This window comes from Acanthaster planci, linkage group LG09 (genome assembly GCF_054643075.1).
Source record: "Acanthaster planci isolate LZ-2023a linkage group LG09, COTS_SCS, whole genome shotgun sequence".
In the NCBI taxonomy this organism is placed as follows: domain Eukaryota; kingdom Metazoa; phylum Echinodermata; class Asteroidea; order Valvatida; family Acanthasteridae; genus Acanthaster; species Acanthaster planci.
In genome coordinates this window covers 14,180,152-14,206,400 of record NC_141785.1, presented here as the reverse complement: position 1 = coordinate 14,206,400, position 26,249 = coordinate 14,180,152, and the positions used below count along the sequence as shown (strand labels likewise).

Sequence of the window (26,249 nt, the reverse complement as noted above, 5' to 3'; positions counted from 1 at the left end):
TTTTGCAACACACTAAAAGCCACTTTGGGATTTTAGTCCGATACCGAAGCTGGGCTCAGGAAAATCAGGTTACCAGTTAGTAAAATGGCTCAGGCTATGAGAAGATGTAGAGGCTGTGGCTGAAAACAGCACACCACAGGCCACATGGAAGCAACTGGCCAGCAGCAAATATTCCTTGCAGCAGTCAAGTGATTTGGACATCATCCTGAGACCTGATGCATCATTCATATGCTCAAGTCTATGACATAAGCTTCAGCTGATACCTAAGCAGTTGTATGTAACTTCAGATGAAGCCCAGTCATTAAGACACTTTCTTACCTTTAAATGCATTACAAAGACTAAATGTTAATAAAAACCTGTTTTAAAATTGCCCATTTGGCACAAAAAAATAAACCAACAAAGCGTTCAACAAGGGAAATTTTAAAAAACAGTTTTCCACAAAGCAAAGTAACATAATTTGACTTCAAAGTTCAAATGACGAAGCAGGTAACAACTCATTTAAAGGCACATTAAAAAGTCATGCATAAATACCTGATTTTGAAAACTCATGCTTGGCACCTGAATGACAAATGTAAAAATACAATGGGGTGATGAAGGGAATGATAAAATACAGCCAACCATGACATGGGATGAACACAGAGTCATGTAACAAAAGAGAAAAAAATAGAGGAACATTAAACAGTGTTACAAATGCATAATGGTAGGTACAATAGTTCCTTTTGGTACAACCTCACATCATTGAGATGATTCAAAACAAAACAAAATATTAAGTTTTGTTACATAACAATCCTGAAAGAAAGTAAACATTAAAGCCAATCAGTAAGTCTATCAATGTGTTTCTCCTCTCTTAACACTAACACTCCTCAGTCCTCCAACAGGTGAAGGATTGAGAAGGGTTAGGGTTAAAAATAGAATGGCTATGACAAATGGCAAGCAGCATACCTAAATTGACAGAAGTTCTTCAGATAATACATCATCAACAGCTCCATTCATTACAAGATTGTAAGAATCAAGACAATTTTGAGCAAACGATCCAACAATGCACTTCAGGGCATGCATCACAAAAATGCTGACTGCTGCATTTCTGCACAGAATCTCTACGCAGTTTTAATGACAAATGTACAACGATGAATAATGTATAACATGGGCTACCACAAACAAAAAAACAACCATGCATGTTCTAGTTACATGTACCGGTACATGTATGGACACCAAACCTACAGTCATACCTTTGCCTCTTTGAAACCTGGATTACTCCTCAAGGCATTGTGTTTTTTAAATTCAAGACTGAGTTAATGGCCAGAATGATACTATCACTGAGACACATCAAGTATACAATGGGCTCCATGTGTGTTAGTCTGAATAGACCCCTGATAAACATGTATGTCTTGCATGGTGATTAAAAATCTGACACCAACCAGTATGTTGTCAGTATGATGTAAGCATCAACTTTTTTTATGTGACAGAATGGGTAACGCATTATACATGTATGTTAATTTATATCAGCAGCTACAATGTACACGTTCACGTATTTGTGAGCCAATTTAAAAAACAGGGAAGACGGCATTTGTAAGATGCACACCAATGCAATTCTGGAAGCTGGAAGGTGTCCCCGTTCCTCATGATCAAACTTGTGATATTGTATATGAAGTCATCAGGTTACCAGTTCATATCTGTGCAGACATGGCAACAGACACTCTAGCTGGGGCCAGTACTCAGCGAAGGCATACTATTGCATTGTACCTGATGTGCTCTGGTCTGCGCCCACGGCTAGTGTGTGGGTTTGGAATGAATTTGTGTCTGAATGTCTAAAATCTCTGACCGCTAAGAGTGCTAGTAGTACAGCACTTTTGCTTGCATTGGCCCACAATGGCAATGCTGCATTGATGGTACAAGTACTAGGTGACAGACATTTTATTTCACTGCTGCGGGTGTACATGTGCACTGAGCCACGGCTGCCTTATTCTAGAAAGAAAACCAGAGATGCTTTTAATACTTTTAATAAGCATTTGTTTCTTCTGTGATTATCATGCCTTGGCAGAATCCAAGTTTCAACTAACCAGGTAAGGAGGCTGAGATGGTTGCATGATTTGGTTTCTGGATGTGCTTATGGCAAGGCCTGCTCATCCACTTACTCTCTGTTTCGTCGATGTCTAGCAAGGTGTCCAAAAAGTCCTTGATGCGGCAGACACTGTCTTGGATGAGTGGGCTGAGAGGTTGCATCCAGTGCTCCTTGCCCGACTTGATGCCCAGGTTGCCTATGGTTTGCACAGCCTGTGTAAATTTTCAGAAGTGCATGTAAGTGCCATCTTGAGCACCTTGTGTAGGGCACAGTGTGCCCACACATTAGCCATATTTGCATGCTAGACCTTGTCAGATGATCTTGTTTTCAGACTTGCAAAAATGAATTCCTGCACCCTGCAATCATTTTATTTAGTCCCCAAGCCTTTTCAAGGGTGAATTACGTGTATGTCACCAGTGAAACTGGAGTCAACCAGGACTGTTTATTCAGAATCTTAAATTTCAAAGCATTGCTCCTTTTGTATTCTTGATCTAATGAAAATTGTCCAAGGAATAATTCAGCATCCCTTATAAATTTGGCTTTCAAAACCATGCTGGGCTAAATACAGACCATAAAAAGTGCATGTACATGTGACTGAGATGGAGAAAACAGGCTGCTGGGAGGGCATGGACCATTCTGCACATGAAGGACTCAGGAGCAATGCAAGAAGTTTACAAATTACAATTAGCTGAAAGTTGAACATTTTTTATGGGGTAACATCACTCCCTCAAATTTCTTTGGAATGGTAAACCTTGTACCTACTTAAATGCACCAAAAGCTCCGACATGTAAATGTAAGTTTCTTTTTTCAACACGTACATGTAGGCTGAATCACAAGTTGTAGAAAGAAATTGAGAGCTGTGAATGTGGCATTGTTTACAGGTCTACGCTAAATGTTCTATTCTTACCACTGGCATAAGTTCTCATTTTAAAGCCTTACTGACTATCCAGAAATACAACCAGAAGTAACACATGTACCTAGATTGACACCACTGGCTAGAGACAGCATCTCTTTCCTATACATGTAGATGTCTATGTTACTGCCTGCCACACATGATTCAGACATAGCCTAATTACCTTTGCAAGGAGGGTCAGTGTGCGGCCAACATATTTGTCAGGATGCTGATCCCTCAGGAAGAACAGCTTGGGAGAGAGGATGGCTGGAGCAAAGAAGCGCAGGAAGAGGAAACCAGACAGGCACAGATACTTGCAGTCCTGGAACAAACCAAAGACACTAGCATATAGACTGGGTAGATGTAATCACCTACAGTACATACATGTACCTTTGCCAAGACATGTACTTCAAGTTCAAACTTCAAACCAACCATCTTCACTGGTGGGGATAAGCACTCACAAAAGTTTAACCCTAACCCTTAAGGCCCTTCTTGCTAGGGACCTTCCTCAATCCTCCCGAATCCTCCAATTTGGGGGGTGAAAAAAAAATTGGATTCTTCCTCAACCCTCTGAAATCCTCCAAAACGTCTTGAAAATGTTACTTGGAGGTGTGTCTACTGCCTCAATCCTTCAAAATCCTCTGGCAATTCCTGTCATCGCGTTGAGGCAGTGCGAATAACTAACATTCTTGAGCAGTACCATTGATTCAAAAGAAATATCGGGCTGAATTTATTCAGCACGAACAACACAAGGTCTAACCCACGACCTTCACTCGCAGCATCCTTTGCAATCAGCCATGCACTTTTGCCATTTACCCTCATTCCTCCAAAAACCTACAAAACTGCCTGAAGGATTTTGGAGGATTGAGGAGACTTAGGGTTAAACAACTTTATTTCTTCAGCCGTGTTGTCTCTAAAACAATGAAACAAGGCCCTCTGTTCTGTCACAAATCTTGTTTTGGCACCTTGTATATTGATGGTTTGGTTAAGAATACTGATTACTTTACATTTCAACCAGAACAGCTGGCTTTTCGTCAACTTTCCATTCTGCTCTGAATCATGATTTGCATTCATGGAAAAGTTAGCAAAACTAAATGGATATGTAGAATCTGCAGGGACATAGCACACTAAAGGCACCTTTCATGTACATATTTTGCGTGCGTTGTGTGTGTTTTACTTTCACGGACACGAAAAATGACTCCATGAACATAACACACGTGTACGTTGCGTTCGGCCAACAAAACTGTCCTCAGAGAGATTTTGACGGACATGCAATGCTTGGCGCAAGTGTTAACGCACATATGGAAAGGTGCCTCAAGACAGTCAACTGACAAGTATGTCAGTGTAATAGCAAAAGTTTAAATTCCAACTCTGTGTGACCAAATTCAACCCACCTAGCATCCTGCACAAGTGAATTAACATTTGTGAAAGAATTTGATGGTTGAAATACCAGTAGAACTCAAGCTTGTCTGTTATTTCTTTCAGAAAAACCTCACTTCTGTTCTGTTTGTCCTTTCGACTTCTAGCCACAGTAGCATACATACTACGATTGGCAACTCCTCTAAAACTACTGCATAAATATCGGAACAAATTTGACAAATCCAGACTTTACCGAGTCATTATCAGGGAATTTGTCCTCCACTCGCTGTCTGAGCTGTTTGAGTGCCATCCTGAGGATAGGGGGACAGCGGTCTACTGACTTCAAGATGCAGTTGACAATAGATGCTAGATACTCTGTAAGTATGGTTGCGCTGTGCTCCAGGAGGTATCCCTCAGAACGGTTCTTCATGCTCACCCGCCTGCAAACATTGACAAGCCTTAACTGACTGGTCCACAAAACAGCAGACCATCGTCATAGTTTTGACAACTCCTACATGTACGTACTTACAGGAGTAACACTATTGAATGGGAAGTCATTTCTTCAGCCCTAACTCCTCAGAAATTTTATATTCTTTATAGCATCCTTGAAAATCGAAGTCCCATTTACCCCCAACTACCGGTATACTAAAACCAATGTCAGGATCGAACAATCTGTACCTACGACTGGATCCTGATAGATTGAGCGGTAAAACTCTTTCAACTACTCCCAGTTGAAATTTGTATGTAACAGTAAACTGTAATAGCTTGGCCCTGTTAAATTGAGAAGGCAACCAATAATTGTGCACAGTAATGTTGACATGAGTTACAGTTCTGCTGGGTTGAGCAGACAACAGAAAAATAAGGCAGAGTACAACAGATTCTTTTGGCTCAGTAAGCACAGGAAACTCAGGCTGTTGGACTTTGGTGGACTGATAAGCAGGAAACCCACACAAGTCAGTGTCTGATTCTGTTGGATTTAGCAGGCAAGTCCCAGGGAACCAGTTAGTTACAATCAAAGTAAAACAGGTGAACAGTTTGAACTTGTCAAGATTTTGCCAAATGCTGAATCAACGAAGGTAAGGAGTTTGTTGTCAATTAATTCCCAAAGTTCCTAAGTTGAGGAGATTATACAAGAATCCTACCTCCTGATGCTGCCCACTTTGCAAGGATCCAGCTCCACATGCTTCTTCTCCTCATATATGGTATCTATGATGGGCTGGAGTGTTTCAAGGAGGTAAGGCATACCCACCAACTTCATGAACTGATCAAAGCACTTGGTGGCCAATGAGTTGCCTCGGAACAGTGTGTTGATGTCACCTACAGTGAAGGGAGGATAGAAGGAGACTTGTTTTAGTCTGTCTGTGTAACACACAATGACAGAAGACTTTCCAGGCACTAATGGCAGCAGACATCTTTCCTTTGCTCATGCTCAGAACATGCAAAAGGATTGGAATGTTTGCTACAATCAGTGCCTCAAACTCTCCAATAACACATATTACACATTTGTTTATTAACCTGGTCAACATAGTTTACAGGGTTTGTAGGACAAAAAATTCTGTTGTGTTGAAAAACTTTAATGTGTCACAGCAGATACAACAGGCACCAGAGTTTTGTTTGCCAGTTGCAAAATAAAATTTCATTCCCTTTTACTCATTTTATTGTACAGACTAAAGTTTTACACTGCGTGCATCAGCTCACTAATTTATCTTTTCAAATCTCAATCCCAATGCAATAGACCACTCTGAAACCCCTTCCTGCAACTCAATAACAACACATTCTTAAAACATTTCAAACCCTAACCCTAACAGGGCCTAAATATGAAACAGAATCTATTAATTAGCGTAATGGTAATTTGATCAATGTTGTGCGGCATAATTTTGTGGTTTTGCTCTACAATATAAATTTCACATTACATAATTAAAATGAATTGGCTCCTCATCTCTAGCAAACGCCATCTGAAGTTCTGTGGCATCTGAATTAGCTCTTTTTCATTTTAAAATGTTACCTATATCAACGTTTTCAAAAGGCACAAAGTAAGGAATTTTGGTTGGAAAGGTCACTGTCAGAAGTCAAGGTAAAAAAAACTGGAAAAAAAACTGTCAGTTCAATGATGAGAGAAGTGCTTATCACTTCTGAAACAACCTATACCTCAGCTTTCTTGGTCAGATAATCACTCTCTCCATCTGATGCTCAAGAGAAGAGATCCATTTAATGAAGGTAAGTTCACCCTCCAAATTAATGCATTCAGTTGTTGTATTCAGTTGTTGTGAACTTGCACTGCCCACAAATTAGAACTAAGATGTATAACATGCTACAGTGTGACTTGTCAAAGAAATTTTTAAAAAAGCAAAGACCTGATGTAAACCTCCAAATGTTGTAATAGGAACCTTGTATTATCAGGAATGGAAAAATGAAAACACATGACGGGGACCTAAAAATGTCCTTGTTATAAGCAAAATGTTGCATTAACATTGCTCTTATTATCGAGATTCAACAATACCAACAAAGTATGTTCATTTTAAAGTTCAAGGTCTATAACTCAACAGTGACTGTGTACACATGCACCGGTACATGTATAGAAATTCATAGCTGAGTGTGGACTCAGTGGCATGTGTACATGTACAATACATGTAATACAACAAATCCCTCTGTGCATGCGCAGATAAGCTTGATGTTAACACTTGATCTACCCCATGTCTAAAAATAAATTAGGGAAGTGCCACCATTTTTACTGCAGCGTTCCTAGTCATCAGCACAAGCCTACTTGTACCGCTCCCTCACAGGCTCACAGTGCTGAATTCAGACCAAAGCTGTTCTTCCCTCGTATACTCCAAAGCAAACTCTACCTAAGCATCAAGTAAGTGATTCAAGAACAAGACAAAGTTGAATTTAATTCCTGACACTTATGGAAGGCACTGTTCGAGAACCATCAAAATGACATTGTCACTTTGCGCACTATGGCGACTCACCGGTCAAACAACAGAGCACGGGGGCTATTCAAGAAACTTCCTATGACAACGTCATTTTGGTGGTTCTCGAACAGTGCCTTCCGACACATACATGTATACGACTACTACGTGCAGGACGATGAGAATAATGCATACTGTGGCTGAGGGCTGGTCCGACCCACGGTTACAAGAAAACAATGAAAAAGTGCATCACACAAGTGGCCTAGCAGCTAGGAATGGTCATTTTCTTCGGGGTTTCTTTGTAAGTTGTGGGGGGGAGGGGGAATGAAGAGGACAAGCATGGCATCTTTGGAGTGGCCCCTTGGGAAACCACACCTACAAAACTTACTCAAGTGATTGGGGAGACAACTTACATGTATGATTATCACAATCAACCTACCGCAGCTGACTAGAATCTTACACTTAATTAGCCAAGGTACCGATATGAGTTGTGACTACAGCAGCTGTCACTGGGGAATAAAACACTGATCATGAACTGTGACCATTGCGACCTGTGTCCGAGTGCACCAGTCACTGGCAGCGGAGGGGGGGTGCTCCCTCCCCCACTTTTATGACTGGAGGCACTGCCCCCACTTTTGGCAGGTCCAACGGTATAATGGGGTGGGTCTTAACGGAGTTAAGAGCCTTTGAAAAAAGTTCAACCTTTATGCAAAGTGCGAGTGTGATGAATTTTTAAGAAAATCCTGTGTCAAATTTGTGGAGAAATTTGCTAATGAAAGATGATGAAAAGCCCTCATCACTTTTCCACAAGTGGCTGACGAGAACCTTGAGATCAACTTTCATGGGCCTCAATGTGTATCACCTCATGCTCTGGGATATATTCATAAAAATCCTTCTGATGGCAAGTTCAGAAGAAAGTCTACAGTTATATTATTGGGGGTGGCAAAGAATATTTTAATTCAGGAAACTGGGAATGTAAAAATACAAAGAAATCTCAAAATGTCATTAACTGATATTTTGCTTTTGGTAGGTTCCAGCCTCCCCTCCCACCAAGAATTACGTCAAGTTGGTGTGAATTTTTTTTCTCTTTTGGTGACCTACCTTAATATTGCTGTAACATATAATATAGATATTTAATTAACAATAAATCTATATATGTACATGTGATTTGTTTTCTCTGGCTTTGATTTCACAGCCATCTCCCATTAAAAAATGGCATCAACAGAGCACAAGGCTACAGCTCAATCTGTGTTGGAAAAGATAAGTCAAGGTCATCTAGAATGCTCTATTTGCTCAGACCGTTTCAGGGAACCCAAGGTTCTTGACTGTCTGCACAGCTTTTGTCTTAAATGCCTCCAAAGACTGAGACAGAGTCAACATCCACAAGATGTGGAACTGGAATGCCCCATCTGCAGACGTAAAACCACTATAAAAGGAGATATCTGCAATTTGCCAACTGACTTCAAACTAAGTGCATTGGTGGATGAAGTGAATATGCAAGAAACACTACTAGAAGGTCAGAGATCAGAAATCAAGTGTCAAGCTTGTGACGAGGAGAATCAGGCACTGTCAAGATGCATGGACTGTGATCATTTTCTCTGCAAAGAATGTCAAAGAGCGCATAAACGAATGATTTCAATGAAATCTCACACAATCTACACACTGGCCCAGCTTCAATCAGGAGAGGTAACTTACAAGAGTAAAATAAGAGAATACACTCCTAAATGCATGAAGCATCCAGACCAGAGCCTTTCTATTTACTGCACAGAGTGTAAGAAGTTGGTGTGTACAACTTGTGCTATTCTAGATCATGACAAACACCCACGCATTGGCCTACCTGAAGCTTTGGACAAATGCAAACAAGACATTGCCAACATTTCTGAGAAAGCTGAACGGAACAAAACAAAACTAAAGGCCTACATCAGTGAAGTAGACAAAACTGATAAAGATATCAAAACCATGTATGAAAATACCAGTAAAAAAATATCAATAAAGGCTGATATGGAGGTTGCAAAGATCAGAGAGAAGATTGAGCAGATCAGAGGGGAACAATCAAAACTGAAGCAAGAGGCAGATACAATCTTCAAAGACAGAGCAAAGGTACTGGAAACTACTCGTGCCACAAACGTCAGTCATGTGACTATGATTGAGAACAAGCTGGAAGAAGTAAACCGATTTGTGGCCCAAGCAAGTTGCTACGAGATTCTGGATTTCAGTGAGAAACTTCTTCATAACCTTGGAGCAGTGATAGCTGAAGGCCAACCCAAAATATTGCCACACAGTATGTCTTCCTTCATGGATTTTGAGGAAGGTACTGGCAGGTCCCTTGGGAAGCTAGTTCTGAAAGATGAGAAAACACTGAAGTCAGATGTGACAGCACCAAGATCACAGACATCAAAGAGATGGGAGCTGAAAACAGAAATAACAACATATGGACACCAAAATCAAAGCCTTGTACTTGCTGATGAAATTGGATCATTGTCAAACAATGAGATGGTAGTATTAGAACGGGGGAAAAACAAGTTGATCACTTTCAGAGAGCGAGAGCTTTACCCAAATGTCATCTCGGAAGAGCTTCAACTTGAAGGTCTCAGAAAACCAAGCCATGTTTCAGTTAACAGTGATGATGAAATCATAGTTCTTGATGGTACTACTGTCAAGATCTTCAACATCGAAAAGAAGCCCTGCCTTCATCAGTTCCAACCGGGTGAAGAGACAAACAGTACACCAACATGTCTCGCAGTTGAAGGTGGAGATGTGATAGCAGTGGGCTACAGGGATAAAGAACAGATCTCACTGCACAGACGAGATGGAACCCTCATCAGGAGACTGCCTGCTCCAATGATTGGTTATAATTTGACACTCTTGAGAAAGCAACAGCAGTTAATAAGTATAATCTACTCTATCAACACAGAAGTGGACAGAAAGTTGCTATCAGTCGACTGCTACGGTCGCATAGTCTTTGCAGTTGATATCCCCAGTAATATTCAAGGACCTTGGCATGCTAATGGTCTGTGCTGTGACAAAGATGGTTACATCTATGTTACTACACATGGAAAGCCATTACAAGGTGAAATTCAGCAATTTGATCCTAATGGACATTACATTGGATGTGTTCTCAATAAATGTGGTTATCCGGGTGATATCACATTCACACCAGCTGGTGAGCTGGTGTTGGCAACAAGGGACAGTATTAAAGTATATCATCAGGTGTGAAGAAGCATATCAAAAGCTCAGAAATATGACTATACTCTTTGATATATGCAGGCAGTTGGACATTCACCACATGTACAGAGAACATGACAAAGTACCGGTATATATAGGATACAAGCCTCACATGAAAACTGCTTGATATCTTTTCCACAGATATGCTGTGTACCCCAAAAGAAGTACGGTACATGTATGTATAAAAATGGCTTTTCCACATCACAGCAGTCAACAACTGTTTTCCACCACTGTATCAAGCCAATTACATGTACATGTAGTTACGTCAGTCAGTGATTGTAACTTTTACTACAGGACAATTCCACAGCAAAGGAATTACATTTTTGACAAGTCTTTCAAACCTTAAAATGGCGTTACCTCACTGTTCCACGAAAATTGTTTTGGGTAAAACAGCAAGTGGGATTGATGGACTACATGTAGTTTCTAAACCAACATAAAGGACCAATTAAGTTTTTAAGTATTTTTACTTTGTTAAGTTTGAATGTCGATGAGGGCAGTAATGAAATAGCAGTGCATATGAAATGGAATTGACTTTTTGATGTGGCATGCATGTACCTTTTGCCAAATTTCTGTGAGTTCTTTCCTGCAATTTGGACTAAAGTAGTGAAAATATTGGGGTGCTTCTGTGTGATACCTTCAAAACATATTACATGGTGACTGAAATAACACCTTTCAAAGGAATTAAGATTCGGTGACAAAGCTGCAGTAAAAACAGAAAGAATTTCAGAAATGAGAGCTTTACGAGGATGTAGAGACTCTTAAGGTACATGTACATCAAGAAAATTACAGGAAAATGGTTGATTCAGATGACTCGGTATATCCTTCCTTTAAGTCATAATTTCTTCTTACATGTAATGTACATGTACATAAACTTGCCATTGCACAAAGCATCAATTCACAACCATACAAATGCATAAAATTCATGCAATTCATGTGTAAATACTCATCTTATTATAGATACTTGAAGTTACATATATGTACCGCTACATATTCCATACCCCGTCCCCTCTGAGATGTATGCCACTGAAATCATTCAAGCATTCAAATTTTGCAGAAAGCTTACCTGGAAGTTCACTTAATGATGCAAACTCAGGCTACAACCTTCCAACAGGTGTATGTATGTACCGGTACTGTACTGTAGGTGCCTGCTTCAAACTTTAGTCCGTACCAATAAGTCAGGCCACCTGCTGTATCATATGCATGTACCGGTAGGTGGGTAAATTCCTGTTGTTATTACATTGTATCTTGTCCCTATTGGGTGCGTTCGTACAGTTACTCCTGTCAACACGAGTGATGATGCGCACGCATTACTCTTGGGTCAGGAGTATACTGTTGCATGACGGGGAGTATACTCTCGCCGATCCGCGGGGTGTACTCCTGCTGTTCGTGCCCTTCGGGGGAAGCACTCGTGTTAACGCAAGTACCTCGCTCGAACGCACCCATTTTGTCCACATTATTTATTGTTATTACAACCTTTGTAGAGGAGTAGCTCAACAGCAGTTATCATGCATGCCTTATTTTGTCCACAAACATACAATAAAATAATACACAAACAGTGGAAATTCTTAAAAAGAGCCCAGCAGATAAGGGCCTGTGCATTTATTATAAAAACCTGAAAAAAGGTCAGGACTGTTAGTATCATTTCACAGAGCTGAAGTTTTGGACTTGTTTACTGCCAAGGTCAAAACAATTCACATGTTTATTACAGGCACAGAACTGAGAATGCCATAAAAATGATGAAAGTCCAAACTCCACTTGACTTTTGTGAAGTATTTTTCAATTTCTAATGCTGCACTTGTGGCAACAAACAAGCAACTCAGCTGATCCAAGAAACAGTTGCATGCCAGAGCCCTTTCCAATACTCAATTTGTCTCCGTCTCAGGTTCGTCTCTGAAACCAATTCCCGATTGTGAGCCTGAAGTGTTTACATGTAAACTAAATAGAAGTTCTGTAATTTTTGGCTCTTTTGCATCTTACTTGATGTTTTGTGGCACTATCAGACTTACTACTGTGCTCTACAGCCTCAAAGTCAGGTAGTAAAAAAAAACAGTTGCGTCAATCTCCCCACGTGAAGCGCGAGTGTGATGTGTCCTCCGGATGCGTTGCCAACTACATGTATGTCATACAGGTACAGTTGAAGCCTGAGACGGAGCCGAAGTTGAGTATTGGACAAGGCCCAGTTAATAAAACAGGCAACAAAGGGTTGTCCAGAATCAAAAAAGTAATATTAACACCACAAATGCCCCAGTCATGCATTCGCCAGGCAGCACACTACCAGGTTAGAATGCAGGAAATTTTTTATTGCATTTTTTTAATATACATGGAGACCTGTAAGTATATATCAAGCTGCACTGACTTTTTATCTCGTCTTCATTTGCACCTTTTAACTCCACTTCATTTGCACCAGTATGAATACACCATCTTCTATATTTAAACAGGATAGTGTATGATCCCATCTAGAAACATCAGTGGCATATTTACAATCTCCTGAGGTCACTTCTACGTACATGTACATGTATATGTACCTGTACGCAAGTTTTTACTGATTGATTCAAATTATCTCATATGCAGTATACGTACACGTACACTTACCTGTATTGTCAGAACATGAATAACAGGCTTGATTTTGATGCATGTTTTTTCTGCTTTATAAAGTTGTGCATAATTCTATATACCAGTACATGTACATGTATGTCTGGTGCGATATCTGGAAGTTTCAAAAGACATCAAAAAGAAAAAAATTTGGCTAACTTAAAGAAATTGCTTTCATAATTGAGGTGTTCATTCATTAGTATACTTTTAATATTTTGCTCAGTGTGACTACATGTGTACATCATTTACAATGTATGTCAGGTAGGTCAAAATCACTCTCTCTGAAAAGGAATTTTACGTTTATGTTTATGTATAAGCTAGGCTTAAGCACCACAAAATCTGGGCTCTTTTTACAAGGCTGCAGGCCTGGCTGAAATACTCGGGCATCAATGAAGGTCACCTGTCAACTTTGAGTAGTGCCTAAAGATTACTTCGTGCGGCTATAAACGTCCGTTAAATCATGGAGGAATAAAACATGGTTAAATGAAATGATGAATTTTGAAGAATTTTGAAAACGGAAAAAATGATAATTATGCTGGCCCAGCATCATCTACATTGAAAAATGCCCCAGCATGAAATGTTTAATTTGCTGAATGTCAAATTGTTTTTAATCTTCTACCATTCATAGTTTCCTATAATTCAAGATCAGTAAACAAAACAGAGATTAAATTCTTCCACTGTATATACAGAGCTGAACTATTAATTAACATATTATGAAATGTATGCTGTGATTGTATGCATAAATTATACATGTACAGGTAAAAAAAAATTGGCATGAAACATTTTGTGGAAATTCACTGGAAATGAAGTGTATTTTTGGAAGAACTTCTTCTTGGCAAGTGTAAACTTTCAAAAAGGTTGATGTATTATTAAGCACAGACTGATACATGTAAGTACCAATTTGAGGTACCTTTGACTCGTTTCATATCTCCAACTAAGACTGAGATTTGTAATTACAAAAATGGAAATACATGTACATGTAGATGTGTCACCATTGCAATTAGCCGACTTGGAGACTTCAGTAAGAAAATAGTGTCAACATCACCTAGGACAACAAGGAAGTCAAAAACTTCAGGGGAGAAAGGTAACTGTTTAAGGTCTGAGCATACAAAGGGAGGAGTAATGAAAGTACAAGTACATGTAGATAGCATTCTCCATTTGAAGCAGTATGTAAGCTGCCTTCCTCTAACCAGGTGCCATTTTCAGCAAATAAAGCAGTTGACCGTGGAAAAAGCTAAGAACTTGAGGTAGAAATTAAAAGACACAGTCCTACCGTGTATTTCTTGAACTGAGGCAGTGTTTGCTTGTGGGCCAAGCTACATTGAACACAACGTGGTATTGCATGCGTACAACACTGCATGTACCGTGTGAAATCATGCAATGTACATGTACATGTACACTGTACCGGTACATGTAGGCGTTCTCCTGATGACATCAAATCAGCCTGGGAGTGCGGCCAAAAGGGGATTTTTGTGGGCAGGGAAACGCAGGGTCTTTTTATCCATTTTGAGGTCACGATTAATGGAGTAAACATTGAATTTATGATGTTTTTGAAATAAGTTACCGGCATGTATTTCATTGTTATTTGAAATACTTCACGTGAACTATATGTTTTCAATTTCTGTTAACCTTTAAGTAGAACTAGACATGCAGAAAACATATGTGCATAGCTATATATGTTTATGTATTACCCTTGCATGAGGGCACAATAAATTATTTTTACATGTAAAGGAAACAGGGCCTTGTAACAAAAGACCGTACTCCAAACAAAAGACCAGGCTGCTGGGCATTACCGACATTTTTTCACTCTCAAAAGTGGTGATAATCCTGCCTTGTTTTGAAACAGTATACTACAGTTTGGGGCATTTAGAGCGAGCGGATTACCACCGGGGACGAAAACGCTCCACCACCGCAGCGATGAGCCACATAGCACTGCTTCATGCTAATCTGGCCCCTATGGAAAAGAGGTCAGCAGCGCACTGAGCCAGGTTCGTGAACAAAAGAATATTACATAACACCACAAAATCTGGGCTCTTTTTAAATGGCTGCAGGCCTGGCTGAAATACTCAGGCATCAATAGATTTGTCTGTCAGGCTAGAGTGGACACTAGACAGTCCTTTACGTGTTTGTAAGTGTCCAGTAAATGAAGATAGGAATTTTTAAAGAATTTTGAAAACAGAAAAAAATGATAAATATCTGTGATGTTGTCCTCAAACAATGGTTGCTAATTTTCTAACACTAAAGAGACCAAGCTTAAATGTTAGCTTACTTAAAGTTAACAACACAAACACTCTATACTAATTTCTCAAAAGGTGAAATACTGCTTATTCTTTCAGGCTAAATTTATGTACCGGTACTTTTACTGTCAAGGTACAGTGTTCGTACCTGTATTCGTATATCTAGGTGCACAACAAGGACTTGTTCAATATCACAAATACCCAGTCATGCATTCAAAAGGTAGTACAATACTAGGTCAGAACACAAAGGTTTTTTTTTTATCACATCATTGCCTACTACACACATGTACATTGTACATGTAGATAACTTTCTGTACATCCAGCTGCAAACTGCATTTCACTTGCACCTTAATGACTGCATCATTTTCCGTATTTGAACAAGACAATGGAAATTCCGCTTTGAAAAGCTTGCAGATCTAGAAACTACTCAGGACACCTCTGTATATAATGTAAATTAGATTGTTTGTTTCAAATTATTTACATAGACATCCAGCGGTACATGTAATCAAAGCAATGAGTTTGTTGAAAGTTTCTGCTCTAAGTCATGTACACTGTATGAGTCGTACATGTATGTCACAATATCTCTATATGTAAGTTTAACCGGCCTTCACAAAAGAGAAGTTTTGTAATTTCTACAAATTCCTTTCAAGATCAAAGTCTCAATATTACAAGTAGAATCCTCAAATAACTCTTTAATATTTACTCAGTGATGTGTGAAGTCATTTATGTTATGTGCACTACATGTACATGTCAAATTCATGTCAAAATAAAGATTAAACTAATGTACTATAAACTATGAACTATGAATACAGGCATACATATATATATGTACATGTATGTAAAGGTGTGCATCAATAGTAAATATGCTGAAAAACACTGGATAACAAATTCTGTGGAAATCCACTTGAAATGAAGTGTATTTTGATTTTTTTTTTCTTTAGACACATACTTTTAAAATGTTGCTGATGTAATTTTAGCAGAAAAACTAAGGTATCAACTAACTTGTTTCATTGTCTCACACTTAGATTTAACTTTGTAATATAACAAAAAGAAAAGAGATGATTTACCACTGTCAGACTGTGGTCAGGGTGGGTATAACGGTGCTGATGCATACATGTACATGTATGTTGCCTTTTGTAATAAATATTGGGAATCATTTTTTGTTAAATATTGGAAGATTCCAGATTCTTAAATGCACTATTAATTAATGATTGGTTTATTTGTCAAGCTCATCTTCATATTCTGCTTCATCTTTAGCAGTTATTTGTATAAAAAGTAAAGGCTAAATATGACATGACTTTGAGACTTAAAAAATATAGTAGATTCAACATCATCTGGAACAAGACCAGGTTGTCAAAAATTTCAGTAGAGAAATTAGAGGGTGAAAATTGAGGATCTGAGTTTGCAAAAGGAGGTGTAACAGAAGTACAAATATACAGGTGTCTACCACTCCATTTGTCAGTTGGCTTCCTTGACAAGCATGTAGTACCTACATGTAGGTGCCATTTTAAGCAGATATCAAGTGTCAAGCTTGTGATGAGGAGAATTGGGCAGTATCAAAATGCATGGACTGTTGTCATTTTCTCTGCAAAGAATGTCAACAAGCACACAAACGATTGATCTCAATGAAATCTCACACAATCTACACACTGGCTAAGCTTCAATCAGGAGACGTACCTGTAACTCAAACATGTCAAAAGAGTAAAATAAGAGAATACACTCCTAAATGTATGAAGCATCCAGACCAGAGCCTTTCCATTTACTGTACAGAGTGTGAGAAGTTGGTGTGTACAACTTGTGCTATTCTAGATCATGACAAACACTCTCGCATTGGTCTAGCCAAAGCTTCAGATAAATGTAAACAAGACATTGCTGAAATGTCTGTAAAAGCTGAACAAAACAGAATTAATCTGAATGAGTACATCAGTGAAGTAGAATATACAGTGTACCCACAAGAATCTAAATACCATGTACGAAAATACCTGCAAAAAAATCTCCAGAAAGGCTGATAAGGAGGTTGCACAGATCAAAGAGGAAATTTCACGAATCAGAGAGGAAGAGTCAAAATTAGCACAAAGATCCCATTCAATCTTCAAAGACAGATCCAAGTCATTAGAAAGTACTTGGGCCACAAGCATAAGATGTGCAACTGAGATGAAGAACAAGCTGGAAGAAATAAACCAACTTGTGGCTCGGGCAAGTTGCTATGAAATTCTGGATTTCAGGGAGAAACTTCTTTGTATCCTTCAAGCAGTGATAGATGAGGGGCAACCTGAGAGATTGCCATGCAGTGTGTCCTCCTTCACGGATTTTGAGGAAGGTACTGGCAGGCCTGTTGGGAAACTAGTTCTGAAAGATGAGAAAACATATAAGTCAGATGTGACAGCACCAAGATCACAGACATCAAAGAGATGGGAGCTGAAAACAGAAATAAAGACATATGGACAGCGAAATCAAAATTTTCAACAAGGAACAACTCTGCTAACTGTAGATATTCCTGCTCTCAGTCAAGTGCACATGCAGGCTTTACACACACATGCAACACACAGTGGATTATTAGGGTGACTGTGTAATGTAATTACTTTCAGAATGATCATGTGGCCATTTTAGGCCGATGAAATTACAGATTCCAAGCACACAAATATGGCAATTCAATTCCAAAACACTGAAGCAAATAGTGAAAATTGTACTTTCAGAATGATCATGTGACCATTTTAGGCCGATGAAATTACAGATTCCAAGCACAAATATGGCAATTCAATTCCAAAACACTGAAGCAAATAGTGAAAATTGTACTGTACCCCAGTCTCATTGCCACTTACTTGGTCAAATTTTGGTTAAAAACTACAGCAAGTGGTCCCAAGGCTTTCAGTGTTGGTGATTTTAAGATTTCAATGAAAAAAATGAGAATACAAATATCGGTCATTAATACATATGCGCCACATTTGTTCCTAGATTTTCACCTTGTACATTTTTATTTAAAGGAGGGAAAATATATGTATTTCCAATGAAAGTTTTTACTTTTGAATGATATGTATACAGTATGCTGATTTAGTAACCTTAATTTAACCCTAACATTCCTCAATCCTTCACCTGTTGGAGGACTGATGAGTGTTAGGGTTAAAGTTTACTAACTTAAATGCTTACAGGCCAAAACCCTACAAATAGATTATCAAAGCTATAAAAGTTTGGGGCTTTTCCAGGATACTGTTATTTGTACTACCAAGACTCAAACTTCTATTTACTAGTCTACTGTTACAGGCAACGAGGACTTGTTTAGTGTGAAGAATAGTCTGTGATCCAAGACATACTCGTCACTAATGCAATGTTTAATTGTGCATGGTCAATGGACTGTGGCCCTGACTTGTGTGTAAATGGCACCTACAGATAGGGCAAAAAGCTTTAATGTGCATTACAGTTTTCCTCAAATTTCACAACTTCACTAACTACCAATTTTTCTTTTCATAACTTGGACACACAAGATGGGTCTCTACTTAAGGTACATGGTGTATGCATCAAATAAAAACACCCAGAGACATATATGTACATTTCATATTTATATTTACAAACACAAATCAAAATTTCACACACTCCAACCCAAATACTTATTTTGTGCCACTATCTCATAGTCGCAGTGGACCATTTTCTGAAGCATTTTTGAACAACAATAAGGGGGTACATGTAAATTTTCACGGAATGATTTTTCAGAAATATTAAAATTTGAAACATATAAATTTCTCTGAGCATTTTCAGTTGACGTACACGCTATGAAGTTGAGATACAATTTGTCTGTCCTCAAAGAGAAAAAGTTGACAAAACAGCAAAAATTGAGGAAACTGTTTTTCTAGCAAGTGTGCATGTACGTGTACGTAAACTTTTTGTCCCAACTGTACTGTACTTCTACATGTATATCCCTGCACAATCCAATGACCATGTCAGCTGATATCGCACTGCTATTGTGGACATCTCAGAACCATGGCTTTGCCAACGGCTCAAAATCAACATTCTAAATAGCCAATTGTCATGCATGCACCAGGTACATGTAGATCCAAGATCCAATCAGGTAGTGACATGTGTAATGTCATACTGTCTATTGTGAAATCGGAAGCATTCTGTGTACATGTATTTTCAATGCATTACACCTGTACAATGTACTTCCTGCTCACGTAACTTCAACCATACAAAGCCTCAAATCTTCCTGCTACATGTACCGTACATAGCAAACTTTTTGTATATGTACTTGCAAACCGCATTTCACTTGCATTTAATTTCACCTATGTATTTGCTGACAGAAAAAAGTGATCATCTTTGAAGTACCGGTAGCATATGTACATATACACATGTATGTAAGTTTTTACTGTTGAGTTCGGATTATCTGAAGTGCATGTACCGTATGCCGATGCAGGTTTTGTTGGACCTTGCACAATGACTTTATTTGAAAACAGTGTGTTTAGTTTTGCTCCATAGTAAGCATGAGTTATATCATTAGAAGTATCTGACAATTTAATGGAAGTCACAGAAGTGAATTTCTAATTTTTTCTCTATCTTCTTCTTACGATTTACATTTACATGTAAGTCTTAACTCTGAAGTATCTGTATATTGTAGGTGGCTTTGTTGAAATAATGTCATCAAATTCGTGCTTTTAAACATAACAAGCTTCATGTTTGATTATAACCTAAGCTTTGGCATTCATTTTTTTCATTTCTGAATGATGATTTCTTCTGTCAAAACAAAAAGAGATAAAGTAGTGAAAATCCAAAAGACAGAAGTAATTTTTCAGCATGTTTGACCTCCCAAAACGTATATATATAAACGTAATATATTTTTATCTTTGGCCTGTTTTACATGTCTGACCAAGACAGAATTTTGTAAACCACAAAATGTAAACAAATGAATCAATATTTTAGCCATGCTAAAAATCTAAATGGATGCACACAGGTTGATATTGCTCAAGTTTTTTCCAGTAAATCATCTGGATAAGATCATCCTGTTCTGGTACCAGTAAATGCACCATTGTTACATGTTTGATTTGATTTGTCAGGGTCTTCAAACTCTGCTCTGTCTTCAAAAGCAATTCAAGTAAACAGGTACAACATGAAATGATTCATAGAGATGATGGCATCAGTCCAGCGACAAGGTGGAATGAGGAGGCAGGGTGAAGGTAAATACACTTTTATCTTTGGTGCTTCTGTGAGTTTCGATACATAAATTCAGTATTGGTTACACTAAAAAGGATGGGTTTCAATGGCAGCTTTGTTCATCAGTCAAATTCAACAGAACTGGAAGGCCCGTAGGATCCATAGGATTCAAGCTCAAGATTCAGCACTAAGTTTATAGTTGGGGGCAACTGCTGTAGAGAGGCTTCCTCCTTTTTGCGAATGCACATTCCAAAGTAAAAGTCACATGAGTTTGCATGAACGCGTGTAGCACATGTTGCAGATTATGGTGCAGTCATCTTGGAGTAGGCTATAAATAACATGTCTTCGATGTCTTCAAATAAACCCTTAGAAATCTTACGGGGTTTATAATAAATTAACAGATCTGTACCTTTTTATATGAATGTATCAAACAACATTATCCATAAGGCCTTGTCATATACAATGTACCTGTATTTCAGAAGGGGATTATATGTAATTAATCAGTGATATGCCTTTTCTGACCATTTACTTTCAATATTTAGTCTTTAAATTGATAGCATTGTTCAATTTTTAATTTTTTTTTCATACTTAGTAAATTTCCACATATTCATGAGCAAAAAAGGCGTCATTACATCTACAGCTGCTCTAGTGACAAAAAATGGCACAATTTGAGTGGAAATTGTATACTTTTTGGAGTTCTCTTTGACACCTGTGTATGACAAGGAATCAATGAGCAAACTTTTAAATGTTTTTTTTCTTTAAATAAGGTTCATTCAGGCATAAAGTTTATGCAGAAAAATGCCACGGCCACTGTGGCCAGAGTACATGTATGTGCCTCATCTGACAATACAGCAACAATGTCTTCAGTTAGCATGGGACGTCTTAAATATTGGAAGAAAAAACTCCTAACCCTTCGGGGAGTACGTAGAATTACCCTGACTTTTTTACATTACGGGGAAAATTGGACATTAAAAAATTTGAAAACCCCAAGTTGCATCCTATTTTCTCCATGCAGTTTAAAGGAACAGACTTTTTTTCACCTTTCTTAACAATAGGTGTTATTCGGTCTGCCACTTGGGGACCAGGTTCAACATCTGCTCCAGAGTCACCCGTTTCTCCTCCGATTGGAGCAGTCAACACCAAAGGTCCTAACTGTCCCATCTTTCTGGGAGATGTTTCACACAGCACATTTGTTTTCATAAACAACGGGACTGTGCCAAATAAAGGTAATTTTGTTCCAGTACTGCTTTCTGAACACTGCACAAGTGGACTTATTGTATAAGTATTTTATGCATTTAAAACTTTAAAGGAAGAGATTTAACAGAAAGAAATTGTCAAATCCAAACTGGTTGCATACATTATGGAATATTTACCCTTTGAAATGGCAACCAGGCCTCCTCCCTCAATACTGTTTTTTTTATCTTTCTTTTTTTGGAAATTAGAATCAGTGAAACTGTGTTGTAACACTCTACGGGCAATAAAAGTGTACGACCCAATATTTCCATTAGTGAGTTGAATTGAAATTAATGTTTTACCAACTTCTTGTATGCAGGAAGCACATGTAATTATTTTGCAGAGTGAAAAATATTCCTGTTATGAATTGGGATTGAAAATATGTAAATAAATGATGCAGAACTGAAATAATTGTTTACAACTGCACATAACTCTCATGTTGCTTTAACACAAGAAGTTACACAGATAATTCACTGTATAAATACCCTTTTAAATATAATTTTGACTTCTTGACCAAATCATACTTGCCTTAAACCCATTAAATGTGAGACGTTTCCCATTCAAAAGTTTAATATTTATCCTTTCTACGGTATCAAAAAATCTAGAGACATACATGTACATAAATATCAACAGGTTATGTTTGCAAAGGGATGTGTTCATAAGTGCACCCACACCTTTCGTCAAACAGTTTTTACAGTTCTTTGTGACATTCTGTAGCAGGTCTTACCCAGTATGATGCAAGGCCTTTGAGTATTCAACAAGGATTTCAATAGAGGTGGGGAAAGTTCCCCATATATTCCACCTCTAAAATATGTATTCTTTCTGGCTCACTGGCTATAAAAAGTGTCAACATACCCAGGAGCTCTATTTACCTTTCCAATTTTCATGACATGGAGGCTTACAGGGCGTATACACAATATGCTCCAGGCAAAAGGTGTATTTTGAATGCTTCATTGAAAAACAAAGGAGACCAAAAAATCATGCTTTATATGGAATGTTCCTAATAAATAAAATGAATGTAATAAGGACTCTTTTTTTTTTCAAAAATGCAAACATGGATATAGAGGTACATGTATTAAGCTTGGCCTGCAGAAGTACATGTATGTGTGTCAAAAAACAATATACATGTACAGTGTACATGTACATACAAGTCAGTATAGTGTCAGAATGTGAAGAGCAATTTCACAGAAAATGTCATCTTTTTCATAGGAATGCCATTAAAAAAAATCAAAGTCATGAGGAATTTTATAAAAGACACACTGGAGTTTTACATAACTTTGTCATTAATAAGCAAAGCAAAGACCACAATTTCAATCCCCACTATGCAGAAATTCATCTGGTCAGAATATTCCCATCCACAGATACTCGAAACCAAAGTCTGAACATGCACACCTACATGTACCCGTACATACATATCAAAGAATAAAGTTCGACATTATGAATCATAACAAATTACAGTCTAATAACATTACTTTTTTTCTCTGTAGGCATGGCAGATCAGCACCAATCAGCAGAGACTGCTGTCACCACCAACAAAGTGATGATGAAATGGGAGGGGAAAGTAAGAGAATCAAGCTTTGGGGAACAAATGAAAAAATTGGCACTTGTGGATGACATTGCAGCTTTTTCTGACAATGAAATAGTTGCATTAGATAGAAGGCATACACAGTTGATAACTTTCTATCAGGACAGCAAACAGGAGGTCTTTTCGCAAGAAATGCCTCTCACCCTTACGAACCCGTCTCACATTTGCGTGAGTAAAGATGACCATATTATTGTTCTGGATGTTCAAAAAGTCAAATTCTTCCGTAGGGGATATCCGTACCTCTTGCGTCACTTTGAACCAGGACGAAATTTGGGTAATCCATCATGCCTTGCGTCGGATGACAAGAATAGGATAGCAGTGGGCTACGAAGACACTAACAAGATATCTCTACACAGCTCCGATGATGGAAGCTTGATCAAAGAGCTGTCTGCCCCAAAGATCGGTGAACAACTGACCGCCCACGAGAACCACTTCATCTACATCACCAAGGACAAGAGAAAGCTACTTGCAGTTGACATTGATGGCAACTTTGTTTTCTCTGCAGTTATACACTCAAGCGTTCCCGAGAGCAAAGCCCATGGCTTGTGCTGTGACAGCCATGGCAACATCTACGTCACTGTACATGCTGGTCAGCTGTTGGAGGGTGATATACAGTATTTTAGCCCAGATGGCAGGTACAAGGGACTTGTGGAAAGAATCGCATTCACACCAGCTGGAATCACTTTCACACCAGCTGGTGCCCTGGCACTGGCTGCAGAGGGAACTGTCAAGATCTTCCCTGGCTGGCCTGAAATTCTCAGTCACTCTACCTTACGTCGCAATGAACGAAAATAAGGTCAATTAAAAATCATGGCGGAACAATAGCACAACATCCAAGGGGGTAAGAGGTTATTTAACCCCCTCCTCCTACCCTTTTTCCTCATACACGTCAGTGTACTTCACTCATGTTACATTTGGTGGTCGTGAACAACGCTGCCTTAAATTCCTGTAGAAGTTGCTTTGAACAGTGCCAGCGCAACCGCCACTAAAAGCTGGTGTCAGGACCCTGAGTGCCTTTCAGCACAGATACTGAGACGTTTTTGCAAATTCACCTCCCAATCAAAATGACATTGCTATACCACTGCAAAATCAGACTGTATCGTGCAAAAATTAAAGACGAATTTTAAACATGAATGTACCATCTGTCAAACAAGCTGGTAGAAATATGTCAGAGAAGAATAATTAAACAAAATATGAGCTTTCACTGCTCAGGAATGTTCTCAAATCGTTGTACCCAATTGTTGAGACTGAATTTTGTCCAATACCTGTAATATCAACTATTAATATTTACTCTCAATTACATTTAGAAGATTCCATAAAGCATCACATGCATAAGTATGGAATGACGTGAAAACTTTGACTTACTTGATTGCTGAAGCTCCTGTCGAATCAGGGCATCCAGGAAGGGTAGGATCATGCCCTGACCAAGGAAGATCTTATCCAGTGTCGTGGCAATCTCTAGTCGGTCAAGGGTCATGACCTCTTCCAGCATAGTCAATGGGGTTGAGCGGCACTGCCACACAAGGAAAAAGATATCTTTGGTTATTGATGTCCACCTGGACTAGGCCTAGATAAGCACTGTGGCCAAAATAGTGTAGCAGTTTCCATGTGCATAATGTATTCATACAAGTAAGCCATTTGACTTTCTCTCTACAAGCAAGGTATTTTGTAAGGATGATCTCCCAGAGACAACTGTTGAGCTAAAGAAAGAGCCTGTTGTTCCACAGAAAACCTACAAGTACATGTATATTGGGTTCGCTACACTGGGCTACATATACATTGTACACAATGCTTGTCAAACATTTATGGCCGAAGAAGCTCGGTCAAGTGCTCAAAATTGACCAACCAAATCTATAATCGAAAAATCAGTTTTCTTACATTTTGGTTCTGAAGATTTATAACATTCATTGCTCTTTCTAAAGTTATTCCATTTCTCTTGGCACTTTATTTGAAGAAACTAAAGAGAAATGCTTTTGCATGGTCAACCTGCAGAAATGCTGCCTGTGAAAACTGAGGTAGCCTTTCTACAGATGTACAAGTTAGTATGGTAGGTCTACATGTACCTACGGTTCCTTAATTGTAACAGCTAATACAGTACAGTACATGGTAAACAATTTTCTTCGATTAACTTACACAGACTAACAATTTTTCAGTGCCACTAAAATTTGATTGAATTAATCATTGGCCTCAAAAGGCGCAGGCTGCTACGTGTAGCAGCCTAACATACATGTACATGTATGTTGCACAACCGTTCTTTAAATTCCTAGTACATGTACAGGTATGAAGTGCTTGAACTTGGTTTTGCATAAATTTATTTTACCGGAAACACTACAACTACATTTATTCAGTAGATTTTGTCCTCTTACATGTATATATAATATTTGTGTCCAGATTGGCATTTTCAATCCTGTACTATTGTTTTTGTTAAATATACGGCAATTGTAAATATAAGGTTGTTATAAAATACACAATTCCCTAGCTTTTAGAGGTGTTTTTAAATGTCATATGCACTTGGTGGTTTTTGGGTCTGTCACAATTTGATGTAACAGGGGAGTAAAGTTTTCTTTTGTAATGTTTTCTCTTTATTCATGTATTAAGGGGAGTGCTTCTAATCGGTTTTTCTTTGTTTTAAAACTTTCAGTTGAGAGTTAAGGAGTTTAGTAAGAGGCCTAACCTGAATTTTGGTGGGAGTTTTTGATCTCATTGGGCCCCATACCGTTGCTACTTGATTGCTGGGCTAATCCCTTGTCATTATACTGCATAAGCTGCTTAATTCAATTAGAAGTCAATTGCTGTAGAGTTGAATTTACTGGTAGGATGTTGGTCCTGAGATAATGTGCATTTCTCATATACTAATTTGCTACAAAAGTGGAGTATAAAAAGTGGGTGAAGGGCATTGGCTCTTCACTTGGAGGCTAGACTGTAGGGCGGACACGTCAGGACATTACATGTAGTTTGTACCAGTCTGTCCAGGAGTCAGTTGCAGGTTCTTGGAATTGAGTTTTCTTGGGAAAGT

The 26,249-nt window shown here is 38.5% G+C and overlaps 3 protein-coding genes across 8 annotated transcripts in view; 2 read left to right on the top strand and 1 right to left on the bottom strand.

The window, feature by feature from the left end:
* Positions 1-26,249, bottom strand: part of LOC110986357 (rasGAP-activating-like protein 1) — a 70,300-nt gene that overhangs the window by 8,996 nt on the left and 35,055 nt on the right. For 3 of the 4 annotated variants that reach the window (XM_087140961.1, XM_022248168.2, XM_022248170.2), the window contains exons 9-14: positions 24,599-24,746; positions 5,456-5,630; positions 4,567-4,753; positions 3,139-3,276; positions 2,136-2,274; positions 532-558 (exon numbers count right to left, since the gene is read on the bottom strand). In XM_087140961.1, the coding sequence (XP_086997087.1) occupies positions 532-558; positions 2,136-2,274; positions 3,139-3,276; positions 4,567-4,753; positions 5,456-5,630; positions 24,599-24,746 (814 nt within the window). The remainder of the gene's footprint in view (positions 1-531; positions 559-2,135; positions 2,275-3,138; positions 3,277-4,566; positions 4,754-5,455; positions 5,631-24,598; positions 24,747-26,249) is intronic. The other variant, XM_087140960.1, reaches the window with a different exon arrangement.
* LOC110986358 (uncharacterized) lies at positions 7,031-14,299 on the top strand. Its single transcript, XM_022248171.2, has 2 exons — positions 7,031-7,170; positions 8,418-14,299. The coding sequence occupies exon 2, from the start codon at positions 8,435-8,437 to the stop codon at positions 10,436-10,438; it is 2,004 nt and encodes a 667-aa protein (XP_022103863.2). The 5' UTR covers positions 7,031-7,170; positions 8,418-8,434; the 3' UTR covers positions 10,439-14,299.
* Positions 19,419-24,603, top strand: LOC110986360 (uncharacterized). Of its 3 annotated transcripts, none has more exons than XM_022248175.2 (4): positions 19,419-19,604; positions 20,319-20,438; positions 21,471-21,641; positions 23,136-24,603. In XM_022248175.2, exons 2-4 carry the CDS (start codon positions 20,390-20,392, stop codon positions 24,026-24,028), a joined length of 1,113 nt encoding a protein of 370 aa, XP_022103867.2. In that variant the 5' UTR covers positions 19,419-19,604; positions 20,319-20,389; the 3' UTR covers positions 24,029-24,603. The 3 variants fall into 3 exon arrangements, with proteins under 3 accessions (XP_022103867.2, XP_022103866.2, XP_022103865.2); XM_022248174.2 differs by having other exon boundaries at positions 19,419-19,618; XM_022248173.2 differs by having other exon boundaries at positions 19,419-19,622.